This window comes from Motacilla alba, chromosome 1, assembly GCF_015832195.1.
Source record: "Motacilla alba alba isolate MOTALB_02 chromosome 1, Motacilla_alba_V1.0_pri, whole genome shotgun sequence".
In the NCBI taxonomy this organism is placed as follows: domain Eukaryota; kingdom Metazoa; phylum Chordata; class Aves; order Passeriformes; family Motacillidae; genus Motacilla; species Motacilla alba.
In genome coordinates this window covers 113,328,594-113,345,411 of record NC_052016.1, presented here as the reverse complement: position 1 = coordinate 113,345,411, position 16,818 = coordinate 113,328,594, and the positions used below count along the sequence as shown (strand labels likewise).

Here is a 16,818-nt window from a genome sequence, read left to right as displayed (position 1 = left end):
ACCAAATCCAAACAAGATTTCCGGAACTGAGGGAGCTCAGCAGTGGCACATTTTAATCTTATTAGGAGCACTTTGCTTTATTTCTTTATTTCAGCAATGTGGTGGGAAACAAACAAGCAAACAAACAAGAAGCCATTTTCCCTCTTCCAGAACTGAAACTCCCCAGGCCTGGGCCCAGCAGGCTTTCCCTGTAACAGAGCTGCCCAGGGGCCGTGCCTTCCTTCAGTTCAACAAGGTTTCCATGGCACAGAGAGCTGAGAAGAAGGCTGAGGACACCAAAATGAGCTCCTGACCAATATTTTAGAAATAGCTGATGGAACCTAAAGGCACCAAGGGTCATTGTGAAGGTCATAATTTCAGCTCTCAAACAAAACTCTCAATTTCTAGCGATCAGTTGCCTACAGTCTTCATTTTTTCTTGAGCCTAAAGCTTGGCTTCTTCTCTTTACAATATATTTAGTCAGGTTTTGTCTTCAATTACTACTTGTTTTTGCCAGCCTCCTAGTGTAAAATTTCTTATTTTCTCTCTCTTTTTTTTTTTTTTTTTTTAAGATCATGTTCACCTTTGCTTATTAATTCCTCAATAAAAAACTGTCACCAATTTAAAAGGTAAAAAATCTACCCAGGTAATGGTAGCAGCAGATGCCTGCAAACTATTTCTACTATTAGCTGTACTACATGGTCTTGCCTCTGAAACTAGCATCTAAACCACAAGCACATGCAGAAGGTTTTTGAGTATGTTTTTGAGTACGTTTGCCTATCTGACCATGTCCAATGGCTTTTAGCCTGTCACCCATAGACTTCTGGATTTATCCATGATGTAAATTAAAACTGGCGTACAGCATTCACATATGCACCTGGAAACTCTCAGATCTTGAAAAGGCAAAAAATAAAAAAAAAAAAAAAAAAAAAAAAGAAGGTCAAAATGAGCTGTTTTGGTTGCTTTGAGCCTCCTATCCTCTCCGAGGCAGGATCAGAGAAGTGACTCTCCTCTCTACCCTCACTGTGGCTGATGTAGCTGTCATGCCTGCGGACTGCTCCTCGCATAATTTGATGAGCAGGAAAAGTAAAAGGAGAAAGCTGTCCCAGGTAAAATAATGGGAAAATTTCCACTGATTTTAGGGTGCCTGGAAGTCAGATTATATTTAGATAAAAAGCAGATTTCCATATAGTAGTAATATCTCTTCTGATACAACTAGCTTTTAAGAGTGCAAGCTAGAATGAAGTCAGGGCACGTGTTGATCACAGGCACTTGTAAATGGTTATTTACATTTTTACTCTGTCAGTTAAAGTACAACACTTCTTTTCATAAAGTCATTTAAAAACTTGGAACAACAGCAAGGCAAGGTCCTTGGAAAATAAAAATACATTAAAAGCCACTGCTAAAAAGCTACGCAGAGAATGAACATGGCATAAAATCCCTTTTGCTGGAGCTCATTGTACAACAAAACAGAAGAAATCATCACTTCTAAAAGTGGCTTTCACCAATATCATTTTAGTCCCTAAAGTGTGCTTTATGGACAAGACTTTTTAAAACAAGCTTTTAAGTTTAAAGCTGCAAAGCTAAAAAGGTTACCTGACATTTGACAAAGATTAGCCCTTAGAAGTTCCCAGTGAAATACTATTTCTGAAAATGCTGTTGTTTTCAGAACAACATTTCTTTGGTCATTTCTTTGTTTGCAGGGCACTTCAAGCTATCATCTGTACGCGGAAAGATCTTAAACTGGATTTTTCTTCTTAAACAGATTTGGGAGTTTCTGGCCACCAAACCAGTAGTGGTCAGTTATGGCTCAGAGATGCAAGGTCATGCCAAACACCCGCAGGTAAAAAAGCTACTGCTTTGCCAAGGGCTGGAGTGTTTCTCTTGCCCCTGCACTCCTGTGACTGGGGGAGCTGTCAGACATTCACAGTGAGGTCCCTGACTGGACAGGGGCACCCTGTGCTCCTCTGCACTGAAGAACACATTGTGGTGACCATCACACCATCATCCCCTGGTGTGGAGCCAGCTCCCATGCAGTTGGAAAGCACAGGAATGGAGTGAGAGGATAAGCAGCAACTTTACTGTATTCCAAATTAGTAGGAAAGGCAAGAAATCAACCACAAAAACTTAAAAGGGGGCTTCAATTCCCATTCCCAGGACTGAGCTGCAGTGTCTGCAGGAGAGAGAAAAACAGAAGGAGAATCTTGTCCTTAGGCTGGGAAAACACTGGGAAATTCAACAGTGTAAGTTAGAGAAATGATGAATCAACAGCTGCAGCCACTTCTTTAACCTGCAGTATCCCTACAGAAAGTAATAAATTGAGTTGCATTAGCTGCAAGGGTTAAACATTTTGTTTTCAAATACTTCTCACAATTTACCCATGCCTCCCACAAAAATGCGTATGTTAGTTAGCCTCAGAAAAACTGATGTGTTTAAGGCTTGGAAAGGAAAAAGGAATTGTGATGAGATTTGACATCCTGAAGGGCTTGTTCTCTGATCAGGGAAGAAATGAAGCACTGAATTTTAAAAGAGATTTTCACCTGAAAATTTTAATTGGACCTCACCTTTAAAGTGTTTCAAATCCTCTCTGGGTACAATACAATGCATACAAAAAAAAAGACAGTGATATTTTGATGTTTGCTTATCTCCATGCTGTCCTGAAATATGACAGAACATGGTGTAAATTATGAATAGAACGTGGGCGCTCTGCTGCTGCACTGCAGGAGATGTGGTTAGAATAGGATTTTAGAGTTCAGCATTTTGTGTCTGTCAGTAACAAACGAAACCAAAGGAAGGGATCTCGGTGTATGTCTGCAATTTATTTCTGCACAAGCCACGTCTTGGGCTTCTGAGGAACATTTTCTCTCTATCTTCTTTCTTCTGCACGAGTGTAAGTGAAAGAGACAGAGTGAAATGTGCAGCTGAAGTCACTTCATTAGCACAATGGGTTTTATCCATGTTGCCAGCATATTGAACATGGTAGAGGCTACATGTTTTCATTAGGAATTTGTAAGTAGTATTTTTCTTTTTATATTGCTGTGGTTAAGCACCTAAGCTATCAGTGTTTACCCTGCTCTTCTAAGGAAAATCCATGCTTGACCTTCTTTAACAATGACCTTTTCTCGGAAGGAAAAACTGAATGGATATTGGTTTTCCTCCTTTTGAATCACAGAACAGTATCCTTTAGAGGTAACTTTTTTTGATGTTTAAAATCCATTATTCAAGCATTGCTGTTCTCAAGTGACCAATGTTTGGGATGGGACAAGAGAGAGAGGCAAGAGTATAACACCTGGCAGAGTAATTCCTCAAATGAATTGGAGTTATTTGAGAAAATGATAAATGAAAACTATAAAAGTATGAATTACTGATACTAGGAGAGAAAAAAATTAAATTAAATCTATCTAAACAGTTATTATTTTATGTGTCTATTTCTGCATATTTCTGCATTGTAATGTGACTATTATTAAATTCACATAATTTATGGAAGTAAGGATGCACATTTAAACTGGCAGCTGCTTTGTGGATAGGAGAGGATCTCAGCTTCTGTAAAAAAAGGTGTCTATCAAAATCCTCCATGACTCACAGTCCCCCTGGGCCTCAGTTTCCTCCTCGGTAAAATAAATAGAATAACCTGACTTTTTTCTGCACTGAGCTGCTACATCAAGGCATCTTTTTGTAAATCCCTCAGAAGGTTACAAAATGTTCTGATGTTCTTTGGCTTGTTGTTTTGAGCATTTTCTATTTTGAATCCTTGTGCATTTTTAGATAGGAGGCAGAAATGGGTCATTCCCTAGTGATTTTATTATGGAAGTCTTATATAAGGACCTGTAATTCTGCAACTGCTCTTTTCCTTACCAGTGACAGATTTAGCCAACACTTGTTTATCAGTACATATTTATTTTAATATATCACAGTGGCTTCTGCCTACAGGCTACTATCTTGACCTGTAAAAAAACCTTTTATTAGTATTTCTGTAGGAAAAAAGGTCCTGCCACCAAAGACATAGTGGTAGCCCAAAACATCAGGAACTCTGACACAAGAAACCAAATCTAATTAATCAGAGCCTGCAGCTCAACCCAGTTTGCTGCTGAACAGCAATTTTGATTAGTAAGGCTAGAGGCAAAGACAACCTTTTCCTTCAGTCCTTAAAAAGGTAAAGATGAAAATACAGGTATAAGTTTGACAGAGCTGGTGCATATACTGTGGATTACTTTTGTTTAGGCTGGACATCCTTGAATCACAGAACAACTTTAATGACCGTTTGCAGCCTGCTCAATGATTAAGTAAATGAACTCAAGCAAATGAGCTACTGGGTCCATTCCCAAACACTCAGTACAGTTTATTGAAACTGATCAGTTTAAACAAGCAGTAAATTGAGATACACTTCCACCTCTACCTATTTGTTGAACACAATTAGGGAAAACACCCCCTTGCTCACAGAGAAGGAAAGCTGGCTTTTAGTACTGACAGGAAGTCAAAATCTTTAATGCACAGATGTTGGCAATTCTCATTCAGAGTTGGGAATAAAAATCTAAAAGACATGGATGTCTAATGGAGCTCCAGAGAGCAGCACATACATCAGCTCAGCAGTGACTGTGCTTATGTGCTGTATGAGGAATGTATAGTCAAGTCAGCACCTAAAATTGCAGTTGTTAACACATCTTGAACTGAAATGAAATTTGGGCCTTGGTGGAGAGAAATAAAAGACAGATATTCTTAGAAAGTAGGAAATGTGCTAACAATCTGCCTTACCTCCATCTAGTTCTTCAGCTCCAAAATGATTTCTGTAGAAGAGCATAATCTCTATCTTGTAACACTTGTAGATAGTCACTAAACAAACAAGCAGCAGCAGAATAGCACCAAGCCCACCAGCAAGCTCAACTGTGTACATCAGCTCTGCAAAGAATTACAAAATGCAGTAACAACCACATTCCAAACCACAGAAAGATTAGCAGCAGACCTTGCATTTCTGTTTAACATTAAAATAAAATAATGAATGATGGGTTATTCATGTATTTATTTCATTATAAAGCCCTTGAATGAAGCCCTTGATGGGGTTTTTATTCTTCAATAAGCTGTTTTTTCCCTCTGATACACCATATGAATTGCTTATTTAAAAAGTAAATTTTGCTGGGGATGTGTGTGTGTGTGTGTCTATGAGTACATGCATATATGTGACATATTTTGTAACTCTCTTCCTTTTTTCTTTCTGTATATAGATCACAGTTTGCTTTACCTAGACAAATGTTGCCATTTGACTTAGGGTGAAAGCAAAGGCGAACGTTTCCTTCTTGAGGACTATAATGCAAAATCAGCTCTTCCCTTATTCCATATACAAACAGGATGTGGGCAAACTGGACAAGATTAAGGATTTTGTTATTATTTCCAAAATAAAAATAAAAATAAAAGTAATTTAAAAATCTCACAAAACACTGGAGAGATGTGAAGACACATTGTCCGAGGAACCCTACAACCTCACATCTCAATTATGTTGATATTTTTAACAGTTTCCCAGAGGTCTGCATTTTATTTTCACTTTTCCCCCACTGGGCTTAGCTGATGTGCAGACGCAGCAAACAGTCCTGGTTTGTCTGTTGTGACATTCCCATTCAGACTCCCTGGTGTCTCTGCTGTTGTCTGCTCACAGGATGGATTGGGATCCTCACCACGGAGCTCCTTTCCTGAGGACAGGGTGTGGTCAGCTGTGGCCACAAGTGTCCAGTAGTGGCGCCACTTTTCAGGCCAAAGGAAATCTGCCACCATGGACTTCTGCCTCCCCCAGTCCGAAGGAAGCTCACAGAGCTTCACTCCTTTTCATTTGCTCATTGACTGAAAACTGGTAGTGTCAAAAAAGGAGGGTAGGGGGAGAGCTGCTAACAATTTTGTAATTTGAAATCACTAGATGGCAAGTCTGAAGACGTTCCACGCTTTTCCAAATCACTCAGTTTTGAGGAGATAAAACACCAGATTTTGGAAATCTAAGATACAGAGTTTGCTTCATAAAAGACCTATGCTGGAACAAGTGTTATTTTCACAGTGTCCTCTTCAGGACAGCTTCTGTCTGAGTGAAGCAGTGTGGACCTGGAGTAACCTTTCTTGTGTGTGGTTGTGCAGATTTGATAATCCAGCACAACACAATTCAATTAGAGAAATAACAGGTTAGAGGAAAAATTGAAAATTGCATTTATTTGACAGCGTCTATTGAGAATCACACACCTTTTTTTATTATTATGAGGCAACTGTAAGAAGATTTCATTGCTCTCTAGAAGACACTGAAAGTGTAATAAAATAAAATAAAAAGGCATTTATATTCCATGTCATTCTTTCCAAAACTGTGCTGGAAACTCTTTTGTGTTAGATATTTTTAAGACTGGCATGGTTATTTCAAACTCCCAATACTTTTCTGGTCCAGAGAGGGAAATGTTATTAAAAACATTCGATAAAATATGGTTTCCATAGACAAGTAATGCAGTATTTTTGAATATAAATGGAAATGGAAATTACTCTGCACTGGCTTACTATACCTGTTTATCATTTTGTAATACAGGTGATGCAGCTGTTCAATGGTAACTAGAAGAAAGGCTTTAATATTTCAGGTTGCTAGGCACAAAGTACTCTATTTATGTGCCTGCTGTTATGACTCACTAAAGGCAAAGAGAAACTTTACAACTGGAAAACAGAAGTTTTTTTCTCAACAAATGATTTTTATATTAAATGGAAAGAAATAACTGCAGGTATTCATCTGTTTTCTGTCATTGTGCATGAAATCAGACTAATACACTGCATCACTTTTGCCATCAGAGTCCCCCTTAGTTATATGTTTCCCCATAAAGTAAGATTATGCCTTTATGTTTGCTTCAGTAAAATCTATCTGAAAGCACATGAAAGTGTCCTTAATTAGGCCATCAAAGCAAACAACAAAATTCTCTAGTCAGCCTGAAACATATAAGCAATTACCTTTTCATGTGTTGCTGCTGAGCCATCGTGATCGTACACAGATAAAGTGGTTCTCTCTTAAACAGATTTGTTTGCAAAGGAAGTTTCATGGTCTATTGCTCCAACAGAGCCAGCTTGTGCTTCCCTCTGTGCTGGACAGCGCCTATCAGCGCACGGTCACTCTGTGTTTTGGGTGCAGTTTGTCGGGGTTCAGAGGCAGAGAGGGGCAGTGATCAGCCCAGCAGGCTGCTGCATCCTTACACCCAGCCCATGAGGGGCCTGAGCTCGCCCCAAAGTGCTGGAAGTGGGGAGAGCTGGAAATGGGAAGTGCTGGAAATGGGAGCAGCCACATCCATGCAGCACCATGGAGGGCAGGGGGATTGGCCTGGGCACAGTGTCACACCAGGTTGATTGTTTTCAGGCCTTGAGTTTGTCTTTCTGCAGGATGCTGAACTGTGCCCTAAAAGGCCACTGGCTGGCTCTGAGATGCCTCAGGGTTTTAGGAACAATTACTCTGTGTTGAGCTGAACTGAAGGTGGAAGAAGCAGAAGGCTCAGTCCTGCTTCTGCTGTTGGCCTCTCAAGTGGCTGAAGCCATTTCGCATTTCTGTGCCTCAGTTTCCCCAACGTGAATTGGGGAAGGTGGTCTGGCTCCTCCCTAGCAGAGCTTACTCCTGAAAAATGCTCTGTGGGTGCCAAGGGTGTTGGTGATGTGCCTGCCAGCAGTTTCAACAATGATGAAGCACTGTTAAAGACAAGTTAGAGTAGCAGCAAGGTTGCAGCTCATGGCTACCTTCACAAGAACATTTTTTTTCTGCTGCTTTATTCTGCCTTTTACAGTGTGATTTGAGCACGGTTGCTGCAGCAGGCATTACACTCCTTTTGAAGTGTGATCTGTTTTTCCTGCTGAAATTCAAGTTTCCTGTAGTGACTACATACTAAAAAGATTCAATTTCTTCACAATTCCACATCAGGAGCAAGATATGAGAAGTGCAAACCTTTTAAAAGCTAGCCCCAGTGTTGTGTTGCTCAAATTACAGACCTGGCCCCCCTTAAGGAGCTGAGACTGAATGTAGGAAACAGTAAAGGAAAATTACTCGCCTTCCCCTTAGGGCGACAGGCGTTTTGTTAAACACAACAAACGAGCTAGTGCCAGAGAGTTACATCCAGAAGCACAGCAATCATTTAGTTACAGGCAATTAACAATAGTCTTCCAGTAGCTCAGGAGTAGTTCTACTCCAAGGAAAACACATTGATTGCTGCAGCAGTACTAGATTGGTTTCTGAATAAATAGCTTCAATTTAAAACAAGATTTGTTACAAGCATTTTGACCAATGACTACAATTTTTTTTTCCTTATCAGGAGGCTTTGGCCAAGCAACTCAGTGAAAGAGACAGCTAATTAAAACAAAGCATGTGTCCTCTCCAAATATCAAGCATATATGGCTTGTAATAAATGCAGTCATTTTATACCTTTTCCTTCCTAATTACTGGACACATTTGTAGGTTATATATTTGATCTTCACCTGGATCTAATATTTGATAAACTTCCTTTCACTGTGTCATGCAGGTAGGTCACTTATAACTGAAGGTGTAAGAAGAAAGTAAATAAAAATGTTCTGTCAAAGATTCATATCTTTTGACTTATATGACATGCTTCAGGGGCTTTACATTTAATGATCTGTAAAACTTTAAAATTAATTTTATTCACTAATTAGCCCTCATACAGCTGAACTGCTAAGAAAAAGAATTATACTTCAAACATTCTTTTTTATGTGATTTATAACACTTTGAGCAGATGTGATTTATAGCTGTGTATTCAGTTTCTGAGCCTTTTTCAAAATCCAATTACAGTCTATCTAAGGTTTCAATTTTGCAATCACTTATGCAGATTGCTCAACTTCATGGACTATAAGTAATCCCTCTGAAGTCAACAGGACTATTCACAGAGCTTCAGGTTATCACATAAATAAATCTTTGCAACTTTGTGGGCTAAACTGATTTCCATTCTCTGCTTGTCTTAGATAATTTAACTCACAAAGAGATAGGGCTTGGTTAGAGGCAGTTCTCAGTTTGTTTAGGTATACTTTCACAGACTTCAATTATTAAAGGAACCATAAAGATAATATAATTTTGAAGGGGAGCAGGGACTACAGTTATAACATGCAGGTTTGTTTATGAACAGGTGTCTTCTAAAGGAAGAAGAAAGCTGGCTAACACAGGAACACTTGGCTGAGTCTCATTTCAGAGATCAGCTGTAAACAGCAGGCAGAGTTTAAACGAGCAACAAAGAAACCCATACTCACAGTTTTAAAATGAAGAAATATGCATTTTTTCCTCTTTTTTTTTTTTGTTTTCTTTTCTTTTGTTTTTTCCTGCTTAGTACAGAATTTGTTATGGCATAGGTGTAAAACAAATTGTCTTCCCAAAGTATATGGAATGACAGCTTTATACAGCTGACACATATCCAACACATGTATGTATAAAATTGATTCTCTACCTTTTAGGACTTTTGTTTGCTTGTTTCAAAATGCAAAACAAAATCTGGTTGTGCTAAAGGTACTTAGATGGATATGTGTGAATATCCTATATGGATACCCTATATGGATACTGTTATGAATAATTACTGATTGATTCTGTAGGGCAATAGTACTTCTGATTGCAGTAGGAGCAGATTTGGGCTGCTCATTAGCTTGATTATGAAATAATTTCTTAGCACAAAGGATATGCTTTCTGCCAGCATGGGCCAACCATGCCTGTGGATGTCTGCAGAACTGACTGAAGCTGGCTGAATTTAGCTGTGGCTTTCAATAATTCCATTTTATTTACTAAAACTATTGGGACCTGGTTTTCTTTCTTTCTTTTTTATAAGAATAAATAATTTATATTCCTGATTCCCTTATGAAAAAGAACTAGTCATGTTTGGGATTTTATATACATAAGCATGTATGTGTGCAAATGCAACACAGGGATCTTGTTAATCTGTTCATTAGTATGGCAGGAAACACATCTGAGCCTTGGTGCTGCTGGATTTCCAGTGTTATTAGGAGAGAGATAGTACATTATTATAATAGAAGTGTATTCTTACTGATGGCATTTTTACTTCTGGTGACAAGTGCAGGATACCTGTTCCCAGCAGCGGAGTAATTACACTGACTATCTCCAACAGTATGTTAGTTCAAGAGAGGATAAGGTTGGGAAAATATAGATGCTGCAATGTTACTGAAGCTTACTACATTTGAATATGTAACAATGCATTTTAAAGGCAGTTTATGATATAGATTGAAGGGAAAAAAAGTGTCATGGTGTGGAACTGCAGTAATCTTTGGTAATCTTCCCCAAATTAATGAATTGTGTATGACCTGAAATTTTCCTCATTAAGAGAGCTTCTTGTCCTGGGGTGACTTTATGATGCTTGTCTGCCCATTCATCTGTTTAGCCCAAAAATAAGTTTTGCACCTTTCAGACTGCTTCCAAGAGCAAAAAGAAGGGAGAGAAATGCAGAGTTTGTGCAGAAACTGCACTTGCTCCCCCACATCCTTCTCCTGGGCTGTGCTGTCTGCCACATGGACAGATGGCAGGACAGAGCTCTCCTTTGCTTTTAGTTAGTTTTTAGCTAGCTAAGGTAGAGAGAACTTCCCTAGACTGTGGTTTTTCTTTTTCTTAGAATTGTTCAAACCTGCTCTGGAGTGGACACCCAGAAGAGCACCAGGAGCTCACACCTGTGGCCACCAGGGTCTGGCCTGGGCCACGGCATTTCCAGCGCCAGAGGGACTGACAAGAGACAGAGAGAGCCAAGCTACAGCCCAACAAGGGGACTTTCTGAGTTTGTCGTCTCTTCCAAGTGACAAGAAGTTTTATTGTTTAATATTGTTCATTTTCTGTGCTAGTGAATATTTTACCTGCTAAGTAAACAAATTTTTTCCACTTTTCTCCAAAGAAATCTTTTCCCGAATCAGTTGGGGGAAGGGCTGCTTAAATTTGCTTTCTAAAAGAACCCCTTTGAAAATTTTCTGCCAAATTTACCCTAAACCAAGACACTTCTATTTGTTAATTGTACTACAGAAATAAGACAAACCCACAATATTACTTCACTTAGAATTTCTGAAAGAAGTTAAAGTACAAGGCACCGAGGGGTGCTAAAAATATGGGGGAAAAGCTGAGTGCTGAGTTCCAAGGATGTAAGATCATAAAGCATACTGTTTGCTTTTTTTTTTTCTGAAGATAACATTAAAGAATAATTTAACTATGCATGGATTATGGGAACAATTTGTGACATTTTATTTTAAAATATTTTCATCCCCGCCAATCAAGGTTAGACTTGCACTTAGACATTACATAAAAGGAAGTACTGTGGTAAAAGTGGTACAAAAGTTGTTTTAAAAAGTAACCTGTTAAACAAACCTACTTGTTTGACACATTGTCAGCATGAAGAATTGTGAGATGAAAGTTAGATTTAGGCACATGCTGAGCAATCTTAAAAAACTTTTTTACTGGAGTTATCTTAGTCTAATTTTCTAAAGGATGAGAAAAACCTGACTGATTAAAAGAGTGGTCTTATGAAAAGTTTCTTTCAGGCAGAGGCCTTTAGTATTCTATTCCTTGACTGATTTTAGATGAGGCTGAGTGTGAAAGGACAGTTACGTTTAGTTAGGTTTGGGGCAAGAAGGGAGCTGATATTTGACCTTTGGCCCTGTGTCATGAACCTCTTGGGCAAAGGAACTTTTGCACTGCTGAGCAAAGTGACAACCTGAAGGCTTCTTCAATGGCCATAGGTGAATGAAAAATCAATTTCCATCCAATCCAATTTCAATTCCAGTGCTAAAACCTGATGAGGGTCTTGGAAAAGCCTTTCCTGCAGTGCAGAATAAAAACTGAATGCTTTATACAGTGGAAGACAGACTCGAGTAAGGCCAGAATTGACCAAGTGGGTTGGAGTTCTTCAACAGTTTAGCTTCCACTGAGACTCAGAGATTCACTGGTGTGAACAAGTACTCAGGTCCAGCTAGCAGAGGCTGTAATAGAACTCATTGTTCTCATATTTCGTATGATGAGTTTCCTTTCAGATATTTCAGAAGCATTGTGAAGCTTTTTGGTAAAAGAAGATATAGCACCTGGTGTTTCTTTGCAGAGGTTAGAAAAGAAATAGTTTCTTTTCTCTTTTAAGTCTTAATTGTCACTCATCACTACCAATGTGTGAAATTGTGTCCAACTGACTGAAAATGCATATAACACATTCAAGTCTGTAAGAAATAAACCAGACTAAACCAAACTGTGTGAATGAATGCAATTTAAGGTGCTTGTCAGCCATTCTATTATCATTAATAACCATATGAGGATAATTTGGAATTACTTTCTATTCAGAATTTTCTATTACATTGTACAGGAAATATTAATATAGTGTTTATGCATTAAGAAATGATGAGTTTAAAATAAGGTAGTTTTCCTCAAGATGCATTCCATCTAGGAAATATTGCCTTGCATGTTTTTCAAACATTTATTTTCATGGGCAATTTTAAACATACTCTTTCTCTAAACAATTTATTTCAGGGAAAATATTTTTTTCTTGACAGGAAAAAACCTCAAACTTGTTTTAACTACCCTCATTAACTTAGAGTCAACAAGATTCATCTATGCCCACTGAGAACACCTCTGACAGAGAAAAACAAACTGAAACCATAAAAGAGGCTAAGGGTAGGAAATTAGATGATAATACTGTGTAAATGACAATGGGAAGAAAGGGAAGTAGATACTTTGAAGAAATGCATGAAAGCATATTACCTTAGTTCTGGTGTCTGTCCCAGGAAAAATACCAGTGATATTATTAAGCTTTTAAAATAATATCCATACCACTTAAAGAATAATGCCATGATGGAATTTGAGATTATTTTTGCTGTAGAGTTCTACTTGAAGACATACGGAGAGGACTTTCAGAAAAATAATCACATAATTAGATAATAACCTGTATTTACAACACAGTCTGTGAAAAAATAAGATTATGAAGAATTTGATCCGGCATGAAAGTCATACTTGTCAATACAGAACATTGTAGAAAAGCAGTCTTTTTCCTTATGCATTGAATCTTTATCTTCTACATTGATAGTCTATAAGTTTGTCTTTAATTAAAAACTTCTGAAAAAAAATGTAATTGTAATCTGAGATCCACCTGTTATATCATCTGCAATCTGTGATCTGTCATTAATAAATTTCTGCTTAGCTGCTGTCAGTACTACTCTCAAAATTAATTTCTAGAAGGTTCTTCTACTTGGCTGAAGATTAACCTGCAACTGCTCTGGATGATCAATGCCACCTACCATCAGTAAGTAACAAAATCAACCTTAGAATATAACAAATAGATTTTTTTTTTTCCCACACAAAAAAAAACAAAAAAACCCCCCTAACTTGATTATTGTAAGGGTGGCAGGGATTTGGTCAGAAGGTGGAGGAAAGGGATGAAAGTTAAATCTTTTGGGCAATCTCTGATGGCTCTCTTTTTCCTATTTTTTAAAAAAAAATTTGGAATGAATGAGGGAAAAAATGAAACAGCATTGTCATCGTCATGGTTAAAATGCTCTACTGCCTTTATCTTTGAGTTCAATGCTCCCTATGCAGAGCATCTGAGAAAATGTAGGACTCTAAAATGGTTAGCTGGAAGAAAACCATAGATCACAGGCTTTCTCCACTGGTGTCAAATAAGTAAAAGAAGTTCAGGAGAAAATGAGAGCTGGGCTCTCTGAGATACAGAGCACTGGTGTTTGCACTAGAGGGAGGTACCAGGGCCCTCAGCTTTTCCCAGGGCTGGGTGCTGAAATTGGGTTCACTTTTCCTGCACAAGTGGTGGTGGAATCCAGGGGCACTGTGCTCTGCTCCCCTCCTGAAATTAGCTCAAGTCAGCAAAGGAGAGCTGCTGGCTTCCCATTCCCGTGCCACATCAGGCAGGAACAGAAGCCCCTTCTCCCTGGTGAATGTGCCAGGCTCTGGTTTGGGCCAGGACCAGCCTCTGATGGAGCCTGCTCGGGGATTCTGTGGGGTGAGAGTGCATCCCTGGTGGGCTGACCGGTGGGAATATGAAGGAAGATGCATGCAGGCTTTTTCTGGTGATTTAGACTGTTGGCTTCTTATGCTTTCAGGGCCTGTGTAAGTGTAGGCATGTCTAAAATCTCCCCCTGAACTTTTAAGTGTACAGAGACTCTACTGACCTGGGGGAAGTAGCAGTTGCAAGGGTGTTTGAAAGGCTTAAACTTTGTACCTGAACATCCACTGCAGCATTTAGGCCTAAATACCTCTTTTCCCAGGAACTCTCTTTGTTCAGCAGCAGAGTTTTCTGCTTTGCTGTCCCTTCTGATCCTGGTGATAATGTCCCACACAGGAAGTTGAAGAAGGATTATAATTTCTTTTTCAGGTATGCAGTGAACATTCCAGATTCATCATTTTTGTGCTCTTACACTGCTGGAAAAAAGGATCACTAGCTATACAACCAGCCAAAACTACTACACCTGCAAATATCTTGGTGTTCAGGAAGCAAATTTACCTAATTGTTAGGTCCCAATTGGTCTAAGTCAGCCAAAAAATCAGAAATTAATAAACAGGTAACTCATTCCTAGCAGAGGCTAAATATGGATCTAAACAAGGAAACCTAAACTGAAAGGTTGTCATGGTGATATACAGGAGACTAAGCAAGCAGTGCAAAACTCCTCTTCCTAGGAGACCTGAGAGACTAGCTCAAATTTTTATCTGCCATGCTTAATTTATCATTTCACTGGAACAGTTGTCAACATGCAAAATGTGTAGAAGGCTTGTATCTGGTACCTTTTGTCTTTTGAGGGCACAACAGATTTTGCTTCCAGATCTATTTCAGATTCAGCCTTACTTAGAGAGGAAAAATATTTTTGGGGATTTTTTTTCTGCTATTTTTATCCTTTTACTATTTTTAAGGGCAATTAAATATTGAGATTACTCCCTCTTAAGCATGTTATCATGAGACCACATACTGTGGTATGTTTGACTTACTGAGTTCTCTAAGAAAGGGAGCAGGGAAAGTAGATTCTTGCAAAATTCATGCATGCACAGAGTTAAATTAGAGATCTGGTGGTCACAGAACAGAGAAGACTTACATGTTCTCAGTCTTGGAGCTTGTATGGAAGAGAAAATAAGGACTTGTCGTGGTTTGGGAGGAAGTGAGTTTTTGCATGTGACTTAATAGGTGTCAGTCAAATAAATATTGGTTTGAAAGTAATTTGAGCTTTAAAAATTTTTATTCTCAGTATTCCATCAAGTAATTTGATTATTTAGAACAAGCTGTTGGATTTCAGTGGTTTTTTTGGGTTAAGCTCTTGCTCTGGGTTCAAATGTCTCTGAACCAGAGTATATGACTACTAGCTGGTATATTGTTGAGGTTCAACTACTTAATAAGTTAATTTCTCATCTCAGAAAATTAAAAAAAAATATGAGAAATGCCAGGCTAAGCAGAACATCTGGTAATTCACATCTGCATCTTTTTAACAAGCAATGACAAGAGTTTAGAAAAATGGCTACAAAGGAAGTTCTATGCATAGAATTGCAGGTACCCAACAATATGTTTAAATAAATTGGTAACACTATCTTGATTTATGGTTTCTTTCTGAGTTTAGACAGACTTTGCATGCTACTAAAAAACTAAAAAATAAAACTAAAAAAACTAAAACTAAATTTAGGGTAGATATCACTGCTTTGATATAGACTGAGATGCCACGAGCACTTCAGCACCACAGTAAGATCCTGGTTTGCTCACTTTTACAAACAACCTAAAAAAAGCACAGGAATGTCAGCAAAATGCAGACACTGCTCCTGCTTATTCTTTGCTTTCTGAAGTCAACAGGAACCTGCATGAGGGTAGGGAGCATCAGTGCCAGGGATGTGGAGCCCCCTCTGGGATGTAAAGCGGACAAAGTGGGTCTGGGATCTTTGATTTGCAGGAGATTCTCCATCTCCACGTAATTATCTTGGGGGAGATAGCTGTGGCCATTAGGGAGGCTGGGATCATGGGGATGTGAGTGGTGAGGAGAAACAGGTTCTTAGAAGGTTCTTAGCAGCGTCTGTCATTGTGTTTCACTTCAGAAATATTGATGTTAAACAAAAGTGTTGGAAGGAAAATGTCCGTGTCAGGCGATGCAGGAACCCCCTGGCATGGGGTTTAGGTGGCATTTCTGAGAGAAGTGGAAGGTTTGGGTTTTTTTGGTTCTCCTAAAATTTGATTTCTTTTTCTTACGGAAAATTATTACAGTTGCATCACCTGTGGTTTCCTACTATCCTTTCTCTATTGAGCCTTCATTAATTTTAAAGTTAATGAATTATTAAATGCATCTTTTATAGAGATCTAGTTAAAAGGCGTTACTGTTATTTTTTTCCAGTGACAGCCATAATTAACAATATCCTTTCTCTTTTATTTTGCAAGTCATGCAAATTCCTGGGGAAAAATAACCATTGACTATTAATTCTTAGGAAGCTAAAATTCATGCTTGCATCAGAGGGAATCTCTACAAAGTGACCACCCCTACACTTTACCCTTCCATGGAGAGAAGCTGCATAGTTACCCCTTTTGTGTAGAAGAATACTGGCATGCCGGCGCCCGTTCCCATTCTCGACGTAGCAGGAATAATTTCCTAGGTCTGCCTCTTCAACTGAGTCAAGAATCAATGAGATGGAAACCTCCTGTTCGCCGAGATGTTCCTTGAGAACCCTGAGGAAAAAGCAACGATTGCTGCTGTTCTGCTTGTACCACAGTGAAGCTTTAGATAATCATGACATAATAATGCTAGTTACAACTCACAGCTCTCTGGCTTCAAATTGGGTTATGGTTTGATGCAATCTTAATTTAATTATATCATGCCTTTTTCTTCCTCACTTCTAATGAGGAGGTTTGGCTT

General features: G+C 38.7%; 1 protein-coding gene across 7 annotated transcripts in view; it reads right to left on the bottom strand.

Annotated features, from left to right (window-relative positions):
- The window catches only part of IL1RAPL1 (interleukin 1 receptor accessory protein like 1), a 687,863-nt gene that overhangs the window by 17,824 nt on the left and 653,221 nt on the right, over positions 1-16,818 (bottom strand). For all 7 annotated transcript variants that reach the window (XM_038131495.1, XM_038131526.1, XM_038131505.1 and 4 more), the window contains 2 exons: positions 16,486-16,631; positions 4,732-4,875 (listed from right to left, as the gene is read on the bottom strand). In XM_038131495.1, the coding sequence (XP_037987423.1) occupies positions 4,732-4,875; positions 16,486-16,631 (290 nt within the window). The remainder of the gene's footprint in view (positions 1-4,731; positions 4,876-16,485; positions 16,632-16,818) is intronic.